Source organism: Argentina silus (assembly GCF_951799395.1).
Source record: "Argentina silus genome assembly, chromosome: 9".
Lineage (NCBI taxonomy): Eukaryota > Metazoa > Chordata > Actinopteri > Argentiniformes > Argentinidae > Argentina > Argentina silus.
This window is the reverse complement of record NC_139663.1, coordinates 3,145,029-3,163,141: the sequence shown is the minus strand read 5'-3', so window position 1 is coordinate 3,163,141 and position 18,113 is coordinate 3,145,029. Positions and strand designations below refer to the sequence as shown.

Genomic DNA, 18,113 nt, shown 5'->3' with positions numbered 1-18,113 from the left:
GGTCTTTAGAGTTTCAGAGTTCCTAATGCATGTTTAATAGGTCAACTGTGCCCATTACTAAGAGGAACAACTGGCCATGACATACTACATCTCCCATGAGGCTCTTCCCAGATGGCTTTTTATAGACTACAGTCAGCGTGGGACTCAGCATCGACACAAACCGTCCGCGTTATTCAAATTCAGGCGGGAATTAAATGGTTAGAAAATTATGAGGTTATACTGTATGCTCATATTACATTTCAAACACAAGTTTCTGAACGTTATCGTTAAGAAAATGATAGGTCATTTTTTTCTCTGATTGGCATTAGCAATAATAATACTCACACACTATCCCTGTCTCTACAGATCACGTCAACAAGAAACATCTACTCTCTTTCACAACCACTGAATTATTAGAAGCCCTTGATTTAATTTATTTGAAATCATAACAATGCTCTAGCCTTTAAACCCCTCATAGGGTTCAATAAAAACTTCAGCTTTTTCAAACTTTAGGCGGGAGAAAGAAGCTATTGTGTAATGGTGAAGGGGTTGCATGTCCAGTAATGCTGGTTGCATCATCCTACGGCCTGGTGCAACAGTAGTATTTAGGACTCCCTCCCTATTCTTGAGTTGAAGAGCAAACCCAAACAGACTTCCAGAGAGTGTGTGTATACAGTACGTAATCTGTGTGTTTACATTGTTGTGTGTGTGTGTGTGTGTGTGTGTGTGTGTGTGTGTGTGTGTGTGTGTGTGTGTGTGTGTCAGCCTACCACTGTAGGAGCCTCCCTAGGCGTTCTGCTCTGCTTCCCACTAGGACAGCAGCGTGCCTTGGGAATGGGATGGCATTGGTATTAGGTCATGTGAATCATGCGGAGGAGAGAGAACCCCACTGCAGTACCTCTTCCAGCTGTTCCCTCTCTCTCTCTCTCTCTCTCTCTCTCTCTCTCTCACCCACTCTCTGTCTCTAACTACCTTTCCCTCCTTTTTTTGTCTCATCCTTTTTTTCTCTCTCTAACTCTCACCCCCTTACATAGAGGACACTTATTTTCTCTCATTTCATCATCCCTGCTCACTCTCTTTTTCAACTGTTCAGTCATACTCTCGGCCTGTCTCATGCACACCCTTTCTCTCTCTCTCTTTAACTCTATTTTTTTTCTTGCAAGGTTGATGTCTGAGAGTCATTTGCACTGTTTACAGATTTGAATTGCTAACCTCTTTGAAAACTTCTCAAAGTTTCAAGAGAAACTATATCTCAATCTGCTCTAATTGCAACATGAGCAATGGTTTCGCTTCTTGTAGGCTATGTGTATGCTAAGCATAGTAGTTAACGTGATAATTCCTCTTAATATAATAGCCAGGCATGTCTGGTATGGCAGCTACAGAAGACTTTGCATTTCTAGATAAGCCTTCTCTCTATGTTATACTTCAGAGACAGATTAAAACACCTCTTTGCTTAACAGTTAAGTTTAAATACTCCTCCCAGAACACGTTTTAATGATGTCAATTCAAATGGTAAGTTAGAAACAAAGGATGATGCACTGTTGTCCAACTGGCTTATAATCAAACATCTAAAGTAAAATTCATTAAATAACAAGTTTCAGTTGTTCAATTGTTTTGTTTTGTGTGCAAAATATTAAGAGTATTAAGAGGAGTGGAAAATAAAAGAATGAGCCTACATACAGTATAAACCAGTAGCCATGAAGGACCCAGTCTACTGTTGACGATTAGTAATGGGTATATGATGTCATACTGTCCTCTAGTGGTGGATACATGTACATGCGTGCATTATGAGGCTCCGGGTGCTACTGGGCCGAGAAGTCACTAATCTAGGATCAGTTCACCATCCCTGAATCCTAACCAAGATCAGAATCCAGCAAAAACATCCCTTCTCCTAAGCCTGCACCACGCAAAAACATAGAATTGAATGCTAAAATGTGGAACAATGTATTACTGTATTGTAACAATACATATTTGTATTTGTTGATAAATTACTAGGGCTGTCAAATGATAAAAAGATGATCAAATGATAAATAGAGTCCCAGAGATGCAATCACAATTACCATCCAGATTGTAAAACACACCAGTTCAGACCATCGGGAGGCTTGATCAATAGAATATAAGCAGGCCACTCCACTTGATGGGACACACATCAAGTCACCATAGATACAGTAAAGACAATAGTTGATTGGATGATTACGTATCGTTTGATTAGGTTAGGAAGTGTTTCTCATTGATTCAATTAACGACGTGTCAGAAGACCCGTGACAACAATGGTTGAAATTCTGTATAAAATGTTCCTAAGGTAAACCAGAGTTATTGAGTAGTACCCTGCTGATTCCAGAGTGCTGGTGCTCCTTTCGGTGTTCCATACTCTTTATCAAGATCAGACTTGGACTATTTTGCTTACAACTGGCGAGCCACGCACCAGATTTCCAGGACAAGGACTGAGATAAAGTGAACTCTTGCCAAAGAGAGGTACGCCAAATGCTACCATGGCAAACCAGACCCTTACCAACCCTTCTCATGCCCTCTTCAACCAGTTTGTCCAAGCCCAGACGTGTAAGGATGTGCAGCACAACTTCAGTGAGCTCTGTCACCACCTAGAGGTGGATCCTAAGGACTACCAGAGTGTCTACACCAAGCTGAAGGAGAAACTGAACTACTGGAAGGCCAAGGCCCTGTGGGTGAAGCTGGACAAGCGGGCTGCTCATCCAGGGTACCAGCAGGGCAACGCTTGTGTCAAAAACAAGTGCCTGGTGTTGGGTGCAGGACCATGTGGGTTGAGAACAGCCATAGAGCTTGCTCTGCTGGGGGCCCAGGTGGTGGTGCTGGAGAAGAGGGAGTCATTCTCCAGGAACAACGTGCTGCACCTATGGCCCTACACCATCTACGACCTGTGGGGGCTCTCCGCCAAGACGTTCTATGGCAAATTCTGCACGGGGGATCTGGATCATATCAGCATCCGTCAGCTGCAGTTGATCCTGCTGAAGGTGTCTCTCCTCTTGGGGGTGGAGGTGCACACTGGGATCGAGTTCAGGGGTCTGGTGGAGCCCCAGTCATTAGGAGACACAGGTTGGATGGCTCACCTGCTCCCTCAGTTTCACCCTGCTGGGACCTTCCAGTTTGATGTCTTCATATCTGCAGGAGGAGGACGCTTTGTCCCTGATGGTTTCAGAAGGAAGGAGCTGAGAGCGAAGCTGGCCATTGGCATCACTGCTAACTTCATCAACAGACGCACTGCCGCCGAGGCCCAGGTGGCAGAGATCAGCGGTGTGGCCTGCATCTACAACCAGAAGTTCTTCCAGGACCTGTTCACTGAGACAGGTATTGATCTGGAGAACATTGTTTATTATAAAGATGACACCCACTACTTTGTCATGACTGCCAAGAAGAAGAGCCTGTTGAAAAAGGGGGTCATTAAACAGGACTATAGTGATGCAGAGCAGCTATTGGGCGAAGCCAATGTGGACCAGGAAGCCCTGCTGCGCTACACACACAATGCTGGCCACTTCTCCACGGGCCGTAGGCTGCCAGACCTGGAGTTCGCCAAGAACCACACGGGACGGCCGGACGTGGCTTTGTTTGACTTCACCTGCATGTACCGAGCAGAGAACGCCTCACTGGTGAGGGAGAGGAAGGGCAAAAAGCTGCTGATCGGTCTAGTGGGAGACTGTCTGGTGGAGCCTTTCTGGCCTCTAGGTACAGGTATAGCACGTGGGTTTCTGGCTTCCTTTGACACAGCATGGATGGTGAGGAGCTGGGGTATGGGTAAATCCCATCTAGAGGTCCTGGCTGAACGGGAAAGCATCTACCAGCTGCTATCCCAGACCACCCCAGAGAATACCAGTAAAAACTACAGCGCCTTCAGCATCGACCCGTCAACACGCTACCAGAACATCAACCTCTCGACCATAAAGTTAAACCAGGTGCAACACTTGTACGATGTTGAAGACCCTGTTGATTTCTACCAACCTACCGAGAAGCACCTGCGCCAAGATTCTGTTGGAAGTTTCAGGGAGCTGTTGGAGTGGTGCCAGCAGCACACGACAGGATTTGAGAGAGTGAAGGTGAAGGACCTGACCCAGTCCTGGAGATCTGGTCTGGCCCTGTGTGCCCTCATACACCACTTTAGACCTACTCTCATTGAGATGTCCTCCCTGGAAGAGTCCAATGTTGTCCACAATACCCAGCTGGCCTTCAGCATCTTTGAGAGAGAGCTGGGCATCCCACCTATCATGTCAGCCAATGATATGGCCACACGCGGCCAGATAGACAAGCTGTCCATGGTACTCTACCTCATCCAGGTCTACAATGCCGTCTCTGAATGGTCACCAGAGCCTCAGAGCCTCCTGATGCCAACCAAGCCTGTGTCTTGGTTCCAGACCCAGCAGGCTGTCTTCTTCCTCAACAAGCTGAAAAACGACTCACTGCAGAGACGCAAGGAGAAACTGGCAGCCGAAAGAGAAGCAAAAGACCGAGAGATGAGGGTGCAAGATGAGGAAGATCCTGTATCTCCCCTCGAGGTGAAGCCTGACCGCAACCAAGACCCTGACCCTGACCTGAGCCCTCTCTCAGACAGCAGCATTGAGGAGTGTTATTTCTGTAGCCAGCGGGTCTATGTGCTGGAGAGGATCAGTACTGAGGGCAAGTTCTTTCACCGTAGCTGTTTCACCTGCCACCAGTGTGACACAACCCTCAGATTGCATGGCTACACCTTCAGTCAGCACACAGGGAGGTTCTGCTGTGAGCTGCACTCTGAAGATGTGAAGCTGGAGAACGGGAGAGAACCCCACTCTGTTAAGGATATCACAAGAGATCACAAGGAGAAGAATGGAGAGAATGGCCTCCAGAGTAAAGACCACACACACACCGAACTCTCCCCCTGGAACCTCTCCTCTCTCAAGCTGGTCAGAAACCATGATAATGATGAGGATGATGATGATGATGATGATACTATTGAGAGCGACCACATGGATTTATTAGATGAGAAGTTCCAGGGCGTCACTTCAGACCCTGTTGAGCCTGAGAAGCTGGAGTTGATGAAGATGAGGATGCTGGAACGCAGATCCAAGGTGTCTGAGATGCAGCGCTTCCACAATATCCAGAGGTGTCTGGAGGAGATCGAGATAGAGTTTAAAGAGTTGGAAGACAAAGGTGTGGTGCTGGAGCAGGCTCTCAGAGGAGAGGAAGGTGACAATGGTTCTCCTGACATTATCGAGCAGTGGATCCAACTGGTGCACCAGAAGAACGCTCTGGTTTTTGTGCAATCTGACCTCATGGTGGCGTCTAGACAACTGGAGCTGGAGGACAAACAAAACATCCTGGAGATGAAGCTCAGGAGACACATGGAACTGAGTGACTCTGAGAAGACAGTGAAGCAGAGGGAGGAGAAGGAGGAGGCCCTGCAGCAGATGACTGAGGTGGTGGACATGAGAAACTCTCTGGTGGACTTTCTGGAGGAGAAGAGACTGAAGGATATCAGCACGCTGTCTCACTGATGGAGGCAATCTACAGAAGGGCCCCAGGTTCACAGAGCGTTGTCAAGAATTGGCTTAACTTTGGCAACAATTACATCTACAAGTGAAGCAAGAGAGAGGACCGTACTTCATAATCTGCTTCATCATCTCCCACTGACCCACTAAGAAGAGTATGCTACTTTCCAAAGCATCATGGGAGCCTCATGGAGACTTGGAATGAAGGGGCATTGGGTATACCCTTAGTATACCCTTTGGATGATTGTACAACTTGTGTGCAGCAGTTTTCTCTCTCACAGATATTGAGATTTCAAGATATTGTGATTTCCTGTCTAGGCCTGGGGGTAGAGTTTAAGTCATGTGAAGGCTTGGGTATTCCCCAGGTGCATCTTCTATAGAGCATCACTTTCTGTCTTTAGCAATTGTGAGAGACATTAGGAGTTGTCAAATGCACTGTGAGCAGCAGAGTAAGAACATAATATATATTTTGACACTTAAAGAACTGCATTTTCTGTGAATTGAGAATATTAAAAAGGTTATATTAAATTGGAGAAAGGTTGTCTTCAATTTGGAAGAACTACTAGACGTGTGAGTATAGAGGGTATTTAGGTCAATTAGCTGGAGATGTGAAAGGAGCATTCAAAGGAGCAGTACTACTGTATGACTCTATGTATGCCTGCATTCAGTCCATCATGATTTCTACAGTATGCGTTCCATGCTTGAAAAACAGAGATTTTGGTTGCAGAATGATATGATCCGTCGAGCTAACTGGTTTAAATGATTAATTAATTTCTGAAATCAGATACCCTTTGAACAAGAGTAATTTGAGTGAATTTGATGTACAGTAAATTACATCATGATTTTAACTTATAATAATAATGTCATACGCATGCATCTATGAAAGGCTTGTACAGTAAGATGTACCTCAGGGCGATAGTCCTGTGTCTGCAGTTTCCACCTCTGCACCTACTCCCCATTGAGAGTTCCTGGGAGCAATCACATCCAGATGGTGATACACACTAGTCCAGACCGTCTGGTGCTCCTTTCGGGGTTTGTACACAAGTGTTCCATACTCTGCTGCTGCTTTTACTTTAAATAAAGATTGCTTCTTTATCAAGATTGGACTTGGATTTTCTTTCCTTACACCTGGTAAGCTAACTCACCAGGACCAGCAATATAGTACACTGTCCGGAAGTAACCTCTTTAGCATGTTTCCCTGTCTGCTATATTAGAAGACCTTCTTAGAAAGAGAGACCCCTGAAGCCCAAGATCGTAACTCTTCCATCATAGGAACACCTAGGGGGTGTTAATACATGTTAATGAGAATATATTTTACTAGGAAACTCTGAAGTAACACTCTCATGTCAACACGTAAGCAGTCTTCAAGGGCACACCTTAGTTGCAACAGTATGATTGTCATGACTGCAATCGTCAAAGAAATATCATATATAGATCATCAACATTTCAGGTGAAAAGAAAGGCTGTGAATAATTTCAATGACATACATATAAGGAACAGTATGCCTGATAACAAAAATCAAGAATTCCTGATTAGATAGAGCAGATAATCAAAATCATTGTTGAAAGACAGAGACCAGACAAATTGCCTGTTTACCAGACGAACAGCCATCCACACGAGTCAAAAACAACAAAGCTTTGTGGATCATCCCTGAATTCCCAACAAAGTGTTCCATTCCATGATTCTAACTACCACTTTGGATCATATTTGAAATTTGATCATATTGAAATTTGAAAACCAAAATTACACATTGCTGCCTTGGGATGCGCAGAAAGCCAAACACGTACACACACACACACACACACACACACACACACACACACACACACACACACACACACACACACACACACACAAATAAACAGACAGGCGTGCGCACAAACACACACAGACACACACACACAGATACACACACAAACACACACACACACACACAAACACACACACACACACACACACACACACACACAGAGTCACACACACACTCAAACAGACAACAGAACAAACACAATATAAAGAGATCAAACTATTTGAATGAGGACTTGAGTATCTGAACATTTTTGAGAGGGTCTTCGGCCATTGGTCTCTCTATGTTTACCAAAAGTAAAGCCTGCAATGTTCCACAGGGGAAGCAGGGCAGTGGGCCAGACCCTGTTCTCTCCCAGGATCTCATTAAAGTTCCGCAGGTGGCTCTTTTCCTGGTCCCACATCTCCTGCAAGAGGGGAGAATCCATGGTCTAAGTGCTGGGTAATCCCATTACAATTCAGAGGATCCTCGTGAGCATTCAAAATACCAATTTGGGCACTCACCCATATGTACATGTATTCAAGAGCACCACCTCTGTAAAGCAAATGCAGGGTTTCTTGTTACTGCTCTTCAATCACTACACTGTAGGGTATTAGTGTAAATGGGCTGTGTGGCAAGATAGACTAATACCCTACCTGAATTATACATGTATTCTGATGATTCTGTGGTTTTAATCAGGGACTTGCCAGTCAAATCTATAAATTATAATAATCGGAAAAAAAGAAAAGGAAAAAAAAAGAAGATAGTTCAGGTATGTGAAACATGAAATAATAGTAGAACTACGTGATTAACATTATCACAATTTAGCTGTTGTGAAGCCTACTTTTGTATCTTCAAGTTATTGAAGTAAAATATAGAGGGCGGTCTTGCACTTATAGATGGTCCTATTTGCCTATCATAGTTTTATTAAGGAGCTGCTTTTATCTCTCCTACAATTAATTATTTCTCACTCTCTTTTGACAGCACTGGTGGAACTAATCAGAGTTTAAAATCTCTGATTAATCTGCCTATTTTATATTCAAAGGTCACAGCAGGCCTGATGATAATGATTGGCAGTGATGAGATCTGAGGCGCTACATATAATGACACATTTGGGGTTAAGGACTATGGGTTCTATTTAGTATCTTAGGAAAGGAAAACTCACATCCCCTGCACACACATGTCTTTAGCCCTCTGTGCCACACATACTGTACAGTTTCACAACAACTCAATTGTTCAGTTGCTCAATGTGCAGATGGTAGGCATTTAAAATTGTGTTCCTCCCCAGACAAGATGTATAGGTGATAACCCAAGGTTAACCAAAACAATCAGACCTCATTCTTTCCCAATTCTGAGACATATTGCATTTCGATATTGTTATTGTTATGACAGAGGCTACGGTTAATTATCTGTTACATAAGTTGCAGGTACCAGAAACCTCAGGATGCACCCTGGGGTGGGGAGGAGAGAGTACACTACACACTAGTCTTAAATGAGGAGGGGGGGTACAGTAGTACACTACACACTAGTCTTAAATGAGGAAGGGGGAGTACAGTAGTACACTACACACTAGTATTAAATGAGGAAGGGGGAGTACGGTAGTACACTACACAATAGTATTAAATGAGGAAGGGGAGTACAGTAGTACACTACACACTAGTCTTAAATGAGGAGGGGGGGTACAGTAGTACACTACACACTAGTCTTAAATGAGGAAGGGGGGGTACAGTAGTACACTACACACTAGTCTTAAATGAGGAGGGGGGGTACAGTAGTACACTACACACTAGTCTTAAATGAGGAAGGGGGGGTACAGTAGTACACTACAGACTAGTATTAAATGAGGAAGGGGGAGTACGGTAGTACACTACACACTAGTCTTAAATGAGGAGGGAGGAGAGCAAGAGAGAGGAACAGAGAGACTGGGAGAGCAAGACAGACGATTTTCTGCATCCCACTTCTTCTTTATCCCAAACCTTTTTCTCTTAAACGTGCACTTGTGCACTCAGCCATATGGCCGTAAAAGTATATGTGTAAGAGCCCACACTCCACATTTCCCGGGAAGTTGTTACCAGTTTTGATGGGAAGAGGCAGTGAAAAAGCGAGACAAGAGGAAGAAACAGTAAGCTGTTGTTGCTTCTTACGGTTGTTGTTTACAGGGCGCTGATGAGCGAGAGCGCCATTAGGATGGCTGGGTGTTCAGTGAAGGAGGTGCCGAGGTGAGGAGAGGATGGAATCCCTCTGGAACATGATCGCCCCTCAGTGGTTTTAGGTGAGGGGGTGGAGGTGGTTAGAGAGAGTGGGAAGGTGGGACACCGCAATCTGAAATACTGGTCTCGCCACCATCTGTATGTCAGCCAACTGACTGTTGATTGTCTTTGTGTTACGCAATATTGTTTGCTTTCCAAAAGTGAAGAAAGCCTGTTGGGTAACGCACAAGGACAGACTGTTTAGGCTACATGCGTTAGAGTGGACTTCCCTACCGTTATACAAGCATCACTACACAGGTTAGAAAGGCTGCTTTGCTGAAACTCATCATTATTGGTGTCCTATACAGTAGACTAATAATATGTATTGTAATGTGTATACATGTGCAATACAGCACACCCCCTACAATAGACAGTAAATGAGAGACAACCAGGATGAATTAGAGGGGAATAAAATTGGACACACCTTCTACACACCTCAGATTGCATATTTTGCTACAGCACCCCTAATTGTTAAGTTGCTGGCAACGGCCATGGTGGTATACTCCTATTGGCCTGCACCTATCATTGTGGCCCAACCATCGGCATGCCAATGGTAGACCGACGGTCTGTCGTCACGATGCCAATAGTAATACCGGCAGTGCTTAGAATGTGGTTTGACAGAGGTTTTTAATCATTGATGTTTAAATTATATTACAGGTAGTTGAAACACTAGGAAGTGCACATATTAGCAAAAAATTTTGTATTACAATCTATTCTGCTTCGCTATACTAAGTCCCTCACAAGGACACGCCTCCGATAGCCTTTAGTTGCATCCCACTCCTGACATCAGTGTAGCGAACAGCGGGGTAGAGTAGCTTGCCATAAGCGGGTATCGAACTAAGACCTTCCGCTTACCGACAGGCCGCGCTAGCTACAACACCAAGAGAGTTAACTCCCTTGGCAGAGCTGCTAACAGACCTTAAACAGCGTTGTTAAAGTATTTTGGGCAGTCATATTTCAGGCTGCATTTAGAGATTTTCTACATCATTTGTGTGCTCATATGGCTAATTTCTGCCTGTCTGTGCTATAATTTTTCAAGGGGGGGAAACATTTGGCAAGCACTCTGGGTGGCAAAGAATTGTATGTCTTTTCCAAAATGGCACCTGTTACAAATGGCGTCCCAACATAACAAATGACACATTGCTTATATCCTGTCTAAGCTGAATTAGACAAGCTAAATTAAAGGAGACACCATACCACACGTCTTCATTCTGCACCATCAGCTTGGTTCATTTCAGGTCACTGCTTATGACCATGAATGCTTTAACACACAACTACAGGGCTTTTCCCATTCAGTCATGCTCCCCGTCTAGGAAAGAATGTGGTGTGTATTAAACCAACATTCCAGAGACAAAAAGAACACTTTTAAGAGAAATATAGAGACATAAGACAACATGAGGAAAATGTGCATGATTGTGAATACTGTCACCCAAAAACTTTTATTGCCCATAAAAGAGTATTGATCTCATCCAGCACCATAATTGAGTATGAATAACATAGGTTTTCAGCTAGTTGAATCAATCAGTATTGTTGTACAAAAGTCCATGTGGACCAACAAAGGCACATAATTTAGAAATGGAAAACAGGTTTGATAAATTATGTGTAGAAAAACATGAAACATTTCAGAAAATAAGAATGCAGGCCACCCTTGCATTGACCTCTGTCTTTTTCAACTTTGGTTTTCAATTCAGTATAAAATGCTATTACTTTGTTTTACCCACACAGTATGAGAAACCTCTGTTTTTTGCACTCTCTGTTTAAGATGACACTAGAGAATAAATCTTGTGTAGGTTGGCTCACCGCAAAGTCTTGTTTGGCTTTAGCTACTGTACCGCTACTTTGCTGACCTCTCTGTGTCTCATCAATGGCCCACTCTTTTCAACACTTCCAGAGGTCAGAAACATCAGAAACTCCACAAAATGCCTTAATTACTGTATAATGGCATTTCTGTTGCTAAAATAATTGAAAACAACAGCCACATTCTAAAGTAAATCATCTGTTGACTATCTGTTGACTATCCTGAGTGGTGTTTTGTGTGCTCGAACTTAAAGACATTGAAGGGGAAAGGGGGAAAAGGGGGAAGAAGAGATGAAAAGGTGTGAAAGAGAGGGATGGAATTTAGCATGATAGAGACAAGGTGGTGTTTGCATGCAATGGTGGTCAGTTTCAGGAAAAGAAACTACAGTATCTGCGTTCCTACAATTGTTGTTGCGAGTTGATTCCACATTGGACCATATACTATCCACAGATTTCTACATCACCTGGATAGTGTCATATAGTCACATCATCATTGGTTGCTGCGCCAATAGCCAATCCACCACATGTCGTAATCAGTGAATTGATCAAGTATTAGTCAGATCTATTTTGGTACTCTCATTTATGGCAGTGATAGTGTGATACTGTGAGTGCCCTCCACACATCTGAGCTGGTTTTGCTTCTTCCCCCTGGCCTCCAGCCATAACCTCCTGTTTACTCTGCGTATTTAAAAAAGACAGCGCCGTTTTTTGCCCCTCTCTTTTTGCTCTCCTCTGATCCATCGTTTTTCCCTGTGCGATGATGCTATATTTATTTGCGCCATGTCTGAGAATGCAGAGACAAAAATTACAGCATTATTTTGACCAGACTGTTTATGGGTGTTGGAGAAGGAGGTGGAGGAGAGGCCAGGGGAAGAGAAGAGCTGACCCAGCTTTGGTTCACCACGACTCGGCCTCGGTGGCCTGCGACACCCCCTCTCGGGTTGGGTCTGGTGGTGGTGGGGGTGCTCGTGGGGGTGTTGGGAGGGGATGAGACTGGTTCCTTCACCTCCTCCTGGGCTTGGTTGTATGAGTGTGTGTGTGTCTCTGAATCTGTGTGTGTGTGTGTGTGTGTGTGTGTGTGTTGGGGGGGGATATGTTTTGGTGGTAGTGTTGGGGTGGATGAGGGGGGTTCCATGGTTTGCACAGCCAGTCTGAACTAGCTTTGCCTGGCCGCATAGTGAAATGAAGACCAGGCGGGGTGGACCCATTCCAACTGCACAGCAGGGACTTAGAGATTTAGAAGGAGAGAGAGATGAAGGGAGTGAGAAGAAAATAAGGGAGAGAAAGAGATGGAGGGAGCAGAGGAGAGAGAGAGCAAAAGAAAGAAACAGAAAAGGAGGAGAGAGAGAAATAGAGATAGAGCAGAGACAGTGGGGTTGGCCTTGAAGGCCTGGAAACACTCGTGAAGTTTATTTTGGAGGAGCGAGGGTATTGTTTAACTTACCGCAAAACCTTAGGTGTGGATAGGAATTCAAGATGGGGGTGTCATATAGACGTTAGCCTGCCATATAGACCACTGACACGTCCAATTATGATGTGTTCAAATTGGAGTATGAGACACAACAGAGAGTTACATAAGCACAGAGAGCAAACTTAGCTGGTCGGTCTGTTAAATGCTGAATTCCAAATTGACCTGAAGCCCATACCCCCTATTCACTAGCCTAGGGACTTCTGTAGATCGGAGAGGCAATAAGAGGGCAAGATGGAGCTATTGCCATTTACTGTAGTTTATATCTATCCAATCCTATTAGATCTATATGAGTGCCTTTGGGGGATAAGGAACCCTCAAATGAAAGTTTGCCATACATTGTATAAACCCTCCATATATTCATTCTGAGAAATCTGCAGGCCTCAGTCCTAAATTAATGGGCAAAATAAGCACCTGACAAAACATTGTTTTTGGGTGTGTGTGTGTGTGTGTGTGTGTGTGTGTGTGTGTGTGTGTGTGTGTGTGTGTGTGTGTGTGTGTGTGTTTTTGGGGGGGGGGGGGTTCAGCAGGGCGGATATGACTGCTTGACATATCAGGATATTGGAGATATTACACAGGGAAATCATTTCTAACATCTAACTGCAGGGTAAGGTATCCGTCATCGCCTTGGCAGGCCAGAATGCATGGCCCTTCGCCCAGTAGGGGGCCAGTGACAGGACACACCCCTACAGTGTGTGTGTGTGTGTGTGTGTGTGTGTGTGTGTGTGTGTGTGTGTGTGTGGGTGTGTGTGTGTGTGTGTGTGTGTGTGCGTGTGTGTGTGCGTGTGTGCGTGTGTGTGTCTGGCAAGGTGTTTTCTCTCTTTCCTTAACTGAAAGTAGCATTCAGCACTGCGCTGGCCACCACTGACTGGTAGAACATGTTCAGCACAGTACAAAATAATGAAGCGATCAACCAAGAACTGGAACAGTCTCTCCTGGATAAGGACAACAAAGTCCCCAAAATTGCCAATTTTTCCCTTTACAGCACTGCTCTGGTTTCAGCTCAACAATGGGTCATTGTTGTGGCGTCCATTTGGGTGACATTGGCAAAAAGCGTAATCCCAACCTGCTGATCCTGAGCAATCCACTATTGTCTTGAAATTAAGAACTCTGTAATCAAACCTGACATAAGTTTTGAAGGTCAAAAGAGCCCAAAGAATTGCCCTCTCTCGCCAGATCTCCTGGAGAAATACAGTACAAGCTGCAGGGGGCTTTTCACCGGCTGTGTGTGTGTGTGTGTGTGTGTGTGTGTGTGTGTGTGTGTGTGTGTGTGTGTGTGTGTTGACACAATGCTCAATTAGAGCGCACATCAAGAGCTAAAGTTCCATTGAGGAGAGTCATGTATCTTCAACATGCAATTCACCTTCCCTGTCTGTCTGTCTGCCTGTCTGTCTGTCTGTCTGTCTGTGTCTGTCTGTGGGTCATACTCTCCTGTGTGTCTTTTGTGTCTTGCTAGAGGTGAAGAAAGGACTAGAGAGAGGCACCATCAGGGGCACATAAATAGTTCATGAGCTAAGTTGTGCCATGATACCACAAAACAACACTTTACCCCCCTCGCTTATTAAAACCACAATATTTTTATGTTTTCCTGCAGTGTTTTCAACAGCGGTCCACACTGTGATGGATTCAACATTTCCCCAGAGACACGTGTTCTTTCTTGTCCTTCTCCCTCTCCCTCTCTCTGTTTGCATCTCACTATATCTGTCTGTCTATCTGTCTGTCTCTCTCTCTCTCTCTTTCATTCTCCCTCTATTCCTTTCTTTCTCTCTTTCCATCTTTCTCTCTCTCTCTCTCTCTTTCTCTCTCTGTCTCTCCATCTCTCCAAGTTTCTTGTTACAAGACACTATGTAAACGTTTCCATGCTGCCTCCAAAAATCCCCCTCATCTGTTTTGATGGCTGTCCGTCTGGCCTCGCCTTTGGCCTCACCCTGGACCAGACTACAAAGACCTCTAGACAAGCAGTGCACTGTTGTTCCTGGACGGCCATGGCACTACGGCCTTACGCCTCAAATAAACAGGACCGTATGCAGCGGGCTGATTTAATGGTTTGTTCCTTTAGGTTACAGAGGGGGAGGACTTAAGGTCTTAGCATATAGGTTAAGACATACACTCACCGAACACTTTATTAGGAACACTATACTAATACTGGGTAGGGTGTCCCTTTGCTCTCAAAACAGTCTAAATTCTTCATGGCATTGATTCCACAAGGTGTTAGAAACATTCCTTTGAGATTCTGGTCCATGATGACATGATTGCATCACACAATTCCTGCAGATTTTTCAGGTGCACTTTCAAGCTGTGAATCTCCCGTTCTACCAAATCCCAAAAGCGTTCTATTGGATTCAGGTCCGGTGACTGGGAAGGCCACTGAAGAACACTGAACTCATTGTCATGTTCATGAAACCAGTTTGAGCCGACTTTTGCTTTGTGACATGGTGCATTATCATGCTGGAAGTAGCCATTAGAAGATGGGTAAACTGTGGCCATGAAGGGATGCACATGGTCAGCAACAATACTCAAATAGGCTGTGGCATTCAAGCGATGATTGTTTGGTATTAACAGGCCCAAAGTGTGCCAAGAAAACATTCCCCACACCATTCCACCACCTCCACCATGAGAAGGTGTACAGGTGTTCCTAATAAAGTGTTCAGTGAGTGTACATTTGACCCTTTCTCTGACTACTAATGTATATACTCACTCTTGTGGTGGAAGTCTAGGATTTACCACTCAGTCAGTATTTTCCATAACACTCTCTCACACACACACGTGCATGCACATACAAACATGCACACGCACACGCACACGCACACGCAAACGCACACGCACACGCACGCGCACACACACACACACACACACACACACACACACACTTTGTTTCCAACAAGAGAGTACCGACTTGTTGCATTCCACATGACAATGCCAGGGGGTAGTTATCCTGTATTACTCATCTTGACTGCCTCAAACCACTGGCTCGCACAAGGTAGGAGTGTGTACACACACACACACACACACACACACACACACACACACACACACGTGTAATGTGTAATTAACATTTCCACTGCATAGAACATATCCATTCCCAAACATAAATGTACAGAACATACTGTCTGCTAGGTTACAACTTCTGATCCACTCACTCACACACATGACAAAGACATTCAGTAGGAAACATGGCCTGTTTTCAATGATATACTGTATGAAACATAGTTCATAGGACCAATCTACTGTACAGTATTTACAGTTCCAGTATAAACTATATTGAATGATTTATAATATATTGTTATGAAATATAATTATGTATTGTAAGTTTATGCAGTAACTCATTATAAATTGTAAAACTGGGAACACTTTACACTATTTTAACTGTAGTTTGTGATTACTCTGTACAAGGAGTTGTATATCTTCAACTAGTGGTTGATTTTTGCCCAAAAGTAATTTGACAATGGGTTGAGTAACTTTATGTTCAGTTGTGGTAATTGTGTCAAGGTAGTTGCAACATTTAACTCATCATGAAGCAATTTCGTGAATGAATACATAACCGAAGGATAGATCCCTATCACATTTTGTTATTAACATTTCTATTGTGGTGACCCCTGAAAATGATTATAAACTATGAAAAATTGGTGGGTTCTGCTTAAAGCAATTCACTTGCTGTGGGGGAGAGTCTCTTTGCAGAGTTTCATGTAACAGCATTGGATGTTTCTCAAAAGTCCACAAACAAATTGTGTCCCCTTATGGGTGAAGGAGAGGACTGAAGTGGCATAAATCACATCAGGGTCTGGCTTTCAGGGTGAGGCCAGGGGTGGAGGGGAGGGAGGGAAGGAGAGGGTGATGTTAGCGCAGGATGGAGGAAGTGAGAGAAGGAGAGAGGGGGGGGAGGAGAAGGAGAGGGAGAGGGAGAGGGGGGGAGAAGGAGAGGGAGAGGGAAGGGATGGTAGGAGGCAGGGGGAGAGAGGGAAGGAGGGAGTAAGAGATAGAGAGGGAGGGAGAGACAGCGAAAGAAGGAGGGGGGGGGTAGGGTGTTCCCATCTTCAGACGACTAGTTGTGGTGCGGTGATCAGGACCACAGTACACGTGGGTAGGAGAGGAGGGGGAAAAGAGAGAGGGAGAGGTGGAGGACAGAGAGAGAGAGAGAGAGGGAGGGAGGGAGAGAGGGAGGGGGAGAGAGGGAGAGAGAGAGGGGGGGAGAGAGGGAGAGAGAGAGAGAGAAGAGGAGAGGAGAGTGAGAACAGACATGGAGAGAGAGAGAGAGAGTGAAAATCTTTCCACCCACCCACCTATAAGGAAGGAGAGTTGTTGGCCGGCCAGCCATTCAAAAACAGGACACACACAGACCTGGACTCAGTACAAGACTGGAGTGTGTATGAGACCGTGTGTGTGCACACACTGAAGAGCCTGACTCATCGACTGGAACCTGGAGAAATACTTAGAAGGAGAGCAAAGTTGCAGAGAAAGTACAGAGGGGCGCTGCGCTAATTTATTAGACACACTCTTACTGAGATAGAGAGTAGAAATACACACACACACACACACACACACACACACACACACACACACACACACACACTCAACTAGGGGGAGAGAGTGAAGGAGTCATTTGCTACCTTATCACACACACACACACACACACACACACACACACACACACACACACACACACACACACACACACCGAGAGACAGAGAAGAGACACAAGCAAGCACACCTTCAGGAGAGAGAGAGAGAGAAAGAGAGAGAGAGAGAGAGTGTAGAGGAGTTCGCTACCTTACCTGGAAATTCAGGAATTTACTGGAAGAAGAGAGGATATTCCCTGAGGAGGAGTGAGAAGAAGGGAAGACCGGAGGAGGTGGAGGAGGAGGAGGTGGAATGGACGATCTCTGCAGCCTCAGTGGCCTGGACCCACTATGGGTGAGTGACCAGAGAGAAAGAGAGAGAGATTTGATGAAGCTAACATGAATCATCTGATTACCAGAGTAACAGTTGGAATGCACTGAAACAATCCAGACAGAGAAAAGTGGAAAGAAACACAAATAATGTAGAAAGACAAGCAGAGGGTTAGATGACAACATTAAGGATGAGAGCATTTAGTGAGAGTGCACATGCTTTGGAAACTGTGCACAAAATTACATTTTGCGCTATTCCATTGGCTGTGATACGTGTGTTTGAGTTCGTTTTGTAGTGATTGTTTGTTTTGCTTTCGGCAATTTAAATCAACTGTATCTGTGTGGACTGTGGTACTGTACTGTAGGTGCACATGCATGTCTGTGTGTGTGTGTGTGTGTGTGTGTGTGTGTGTGTGTGTGTGTGTGTGTGTGTGTGTGTGTGTGTGTGTGTGTGTGT

The 18,113-nt window shown here is 44.7% G+C and overlaps 2 protein-coding genes across 2 annotated transcripts in view; both read left to right on the top strand.

Moving 5' to 3' along the window:
* Window positions 1-2,471: 2,471 nt before the first annotated feature.
* LOC310809233 (F-actin-monooxygenase mical1-like) lies at window positions 2,472-5,477 on the top strand (the record flags this gene model as incomplete). Its single annotated transcript, XM_083676426.1, has 1 exon — window positions 2,472-5,477. The coding sequence occupies one exon, from the start codon at window positions 2,472-2,474 to the stop codon at window positions 5,475-5,477; it is 3,006 nt and encodes a 1,001-aa protein (XP_083532552.1).
* Window positions 5,478-17,624: 12,147 nt separating this feature from the next.
* Window positions 17,625-18,113, top strand: part of LOC310809339 (multidrug resistance-associated protein 1-like) — a gene marked incomplete at its 3' end in the record, with an annotated part of 23,954 nt that continues 23,465 nt past the window's right edge. Inside the window, exon 1 of the mRNA XM_083676539.1 lies at window positions 17,625-17,681. Coding sequence (XP_083532665.1) covers window positions 17,640-17,681 — 42 coding nt within the window. The 5' untranslated portion in view covers window positions 17,625-17,639. The remainder of the gene's footprint in view (window positions 17,682-18,113) is intronic.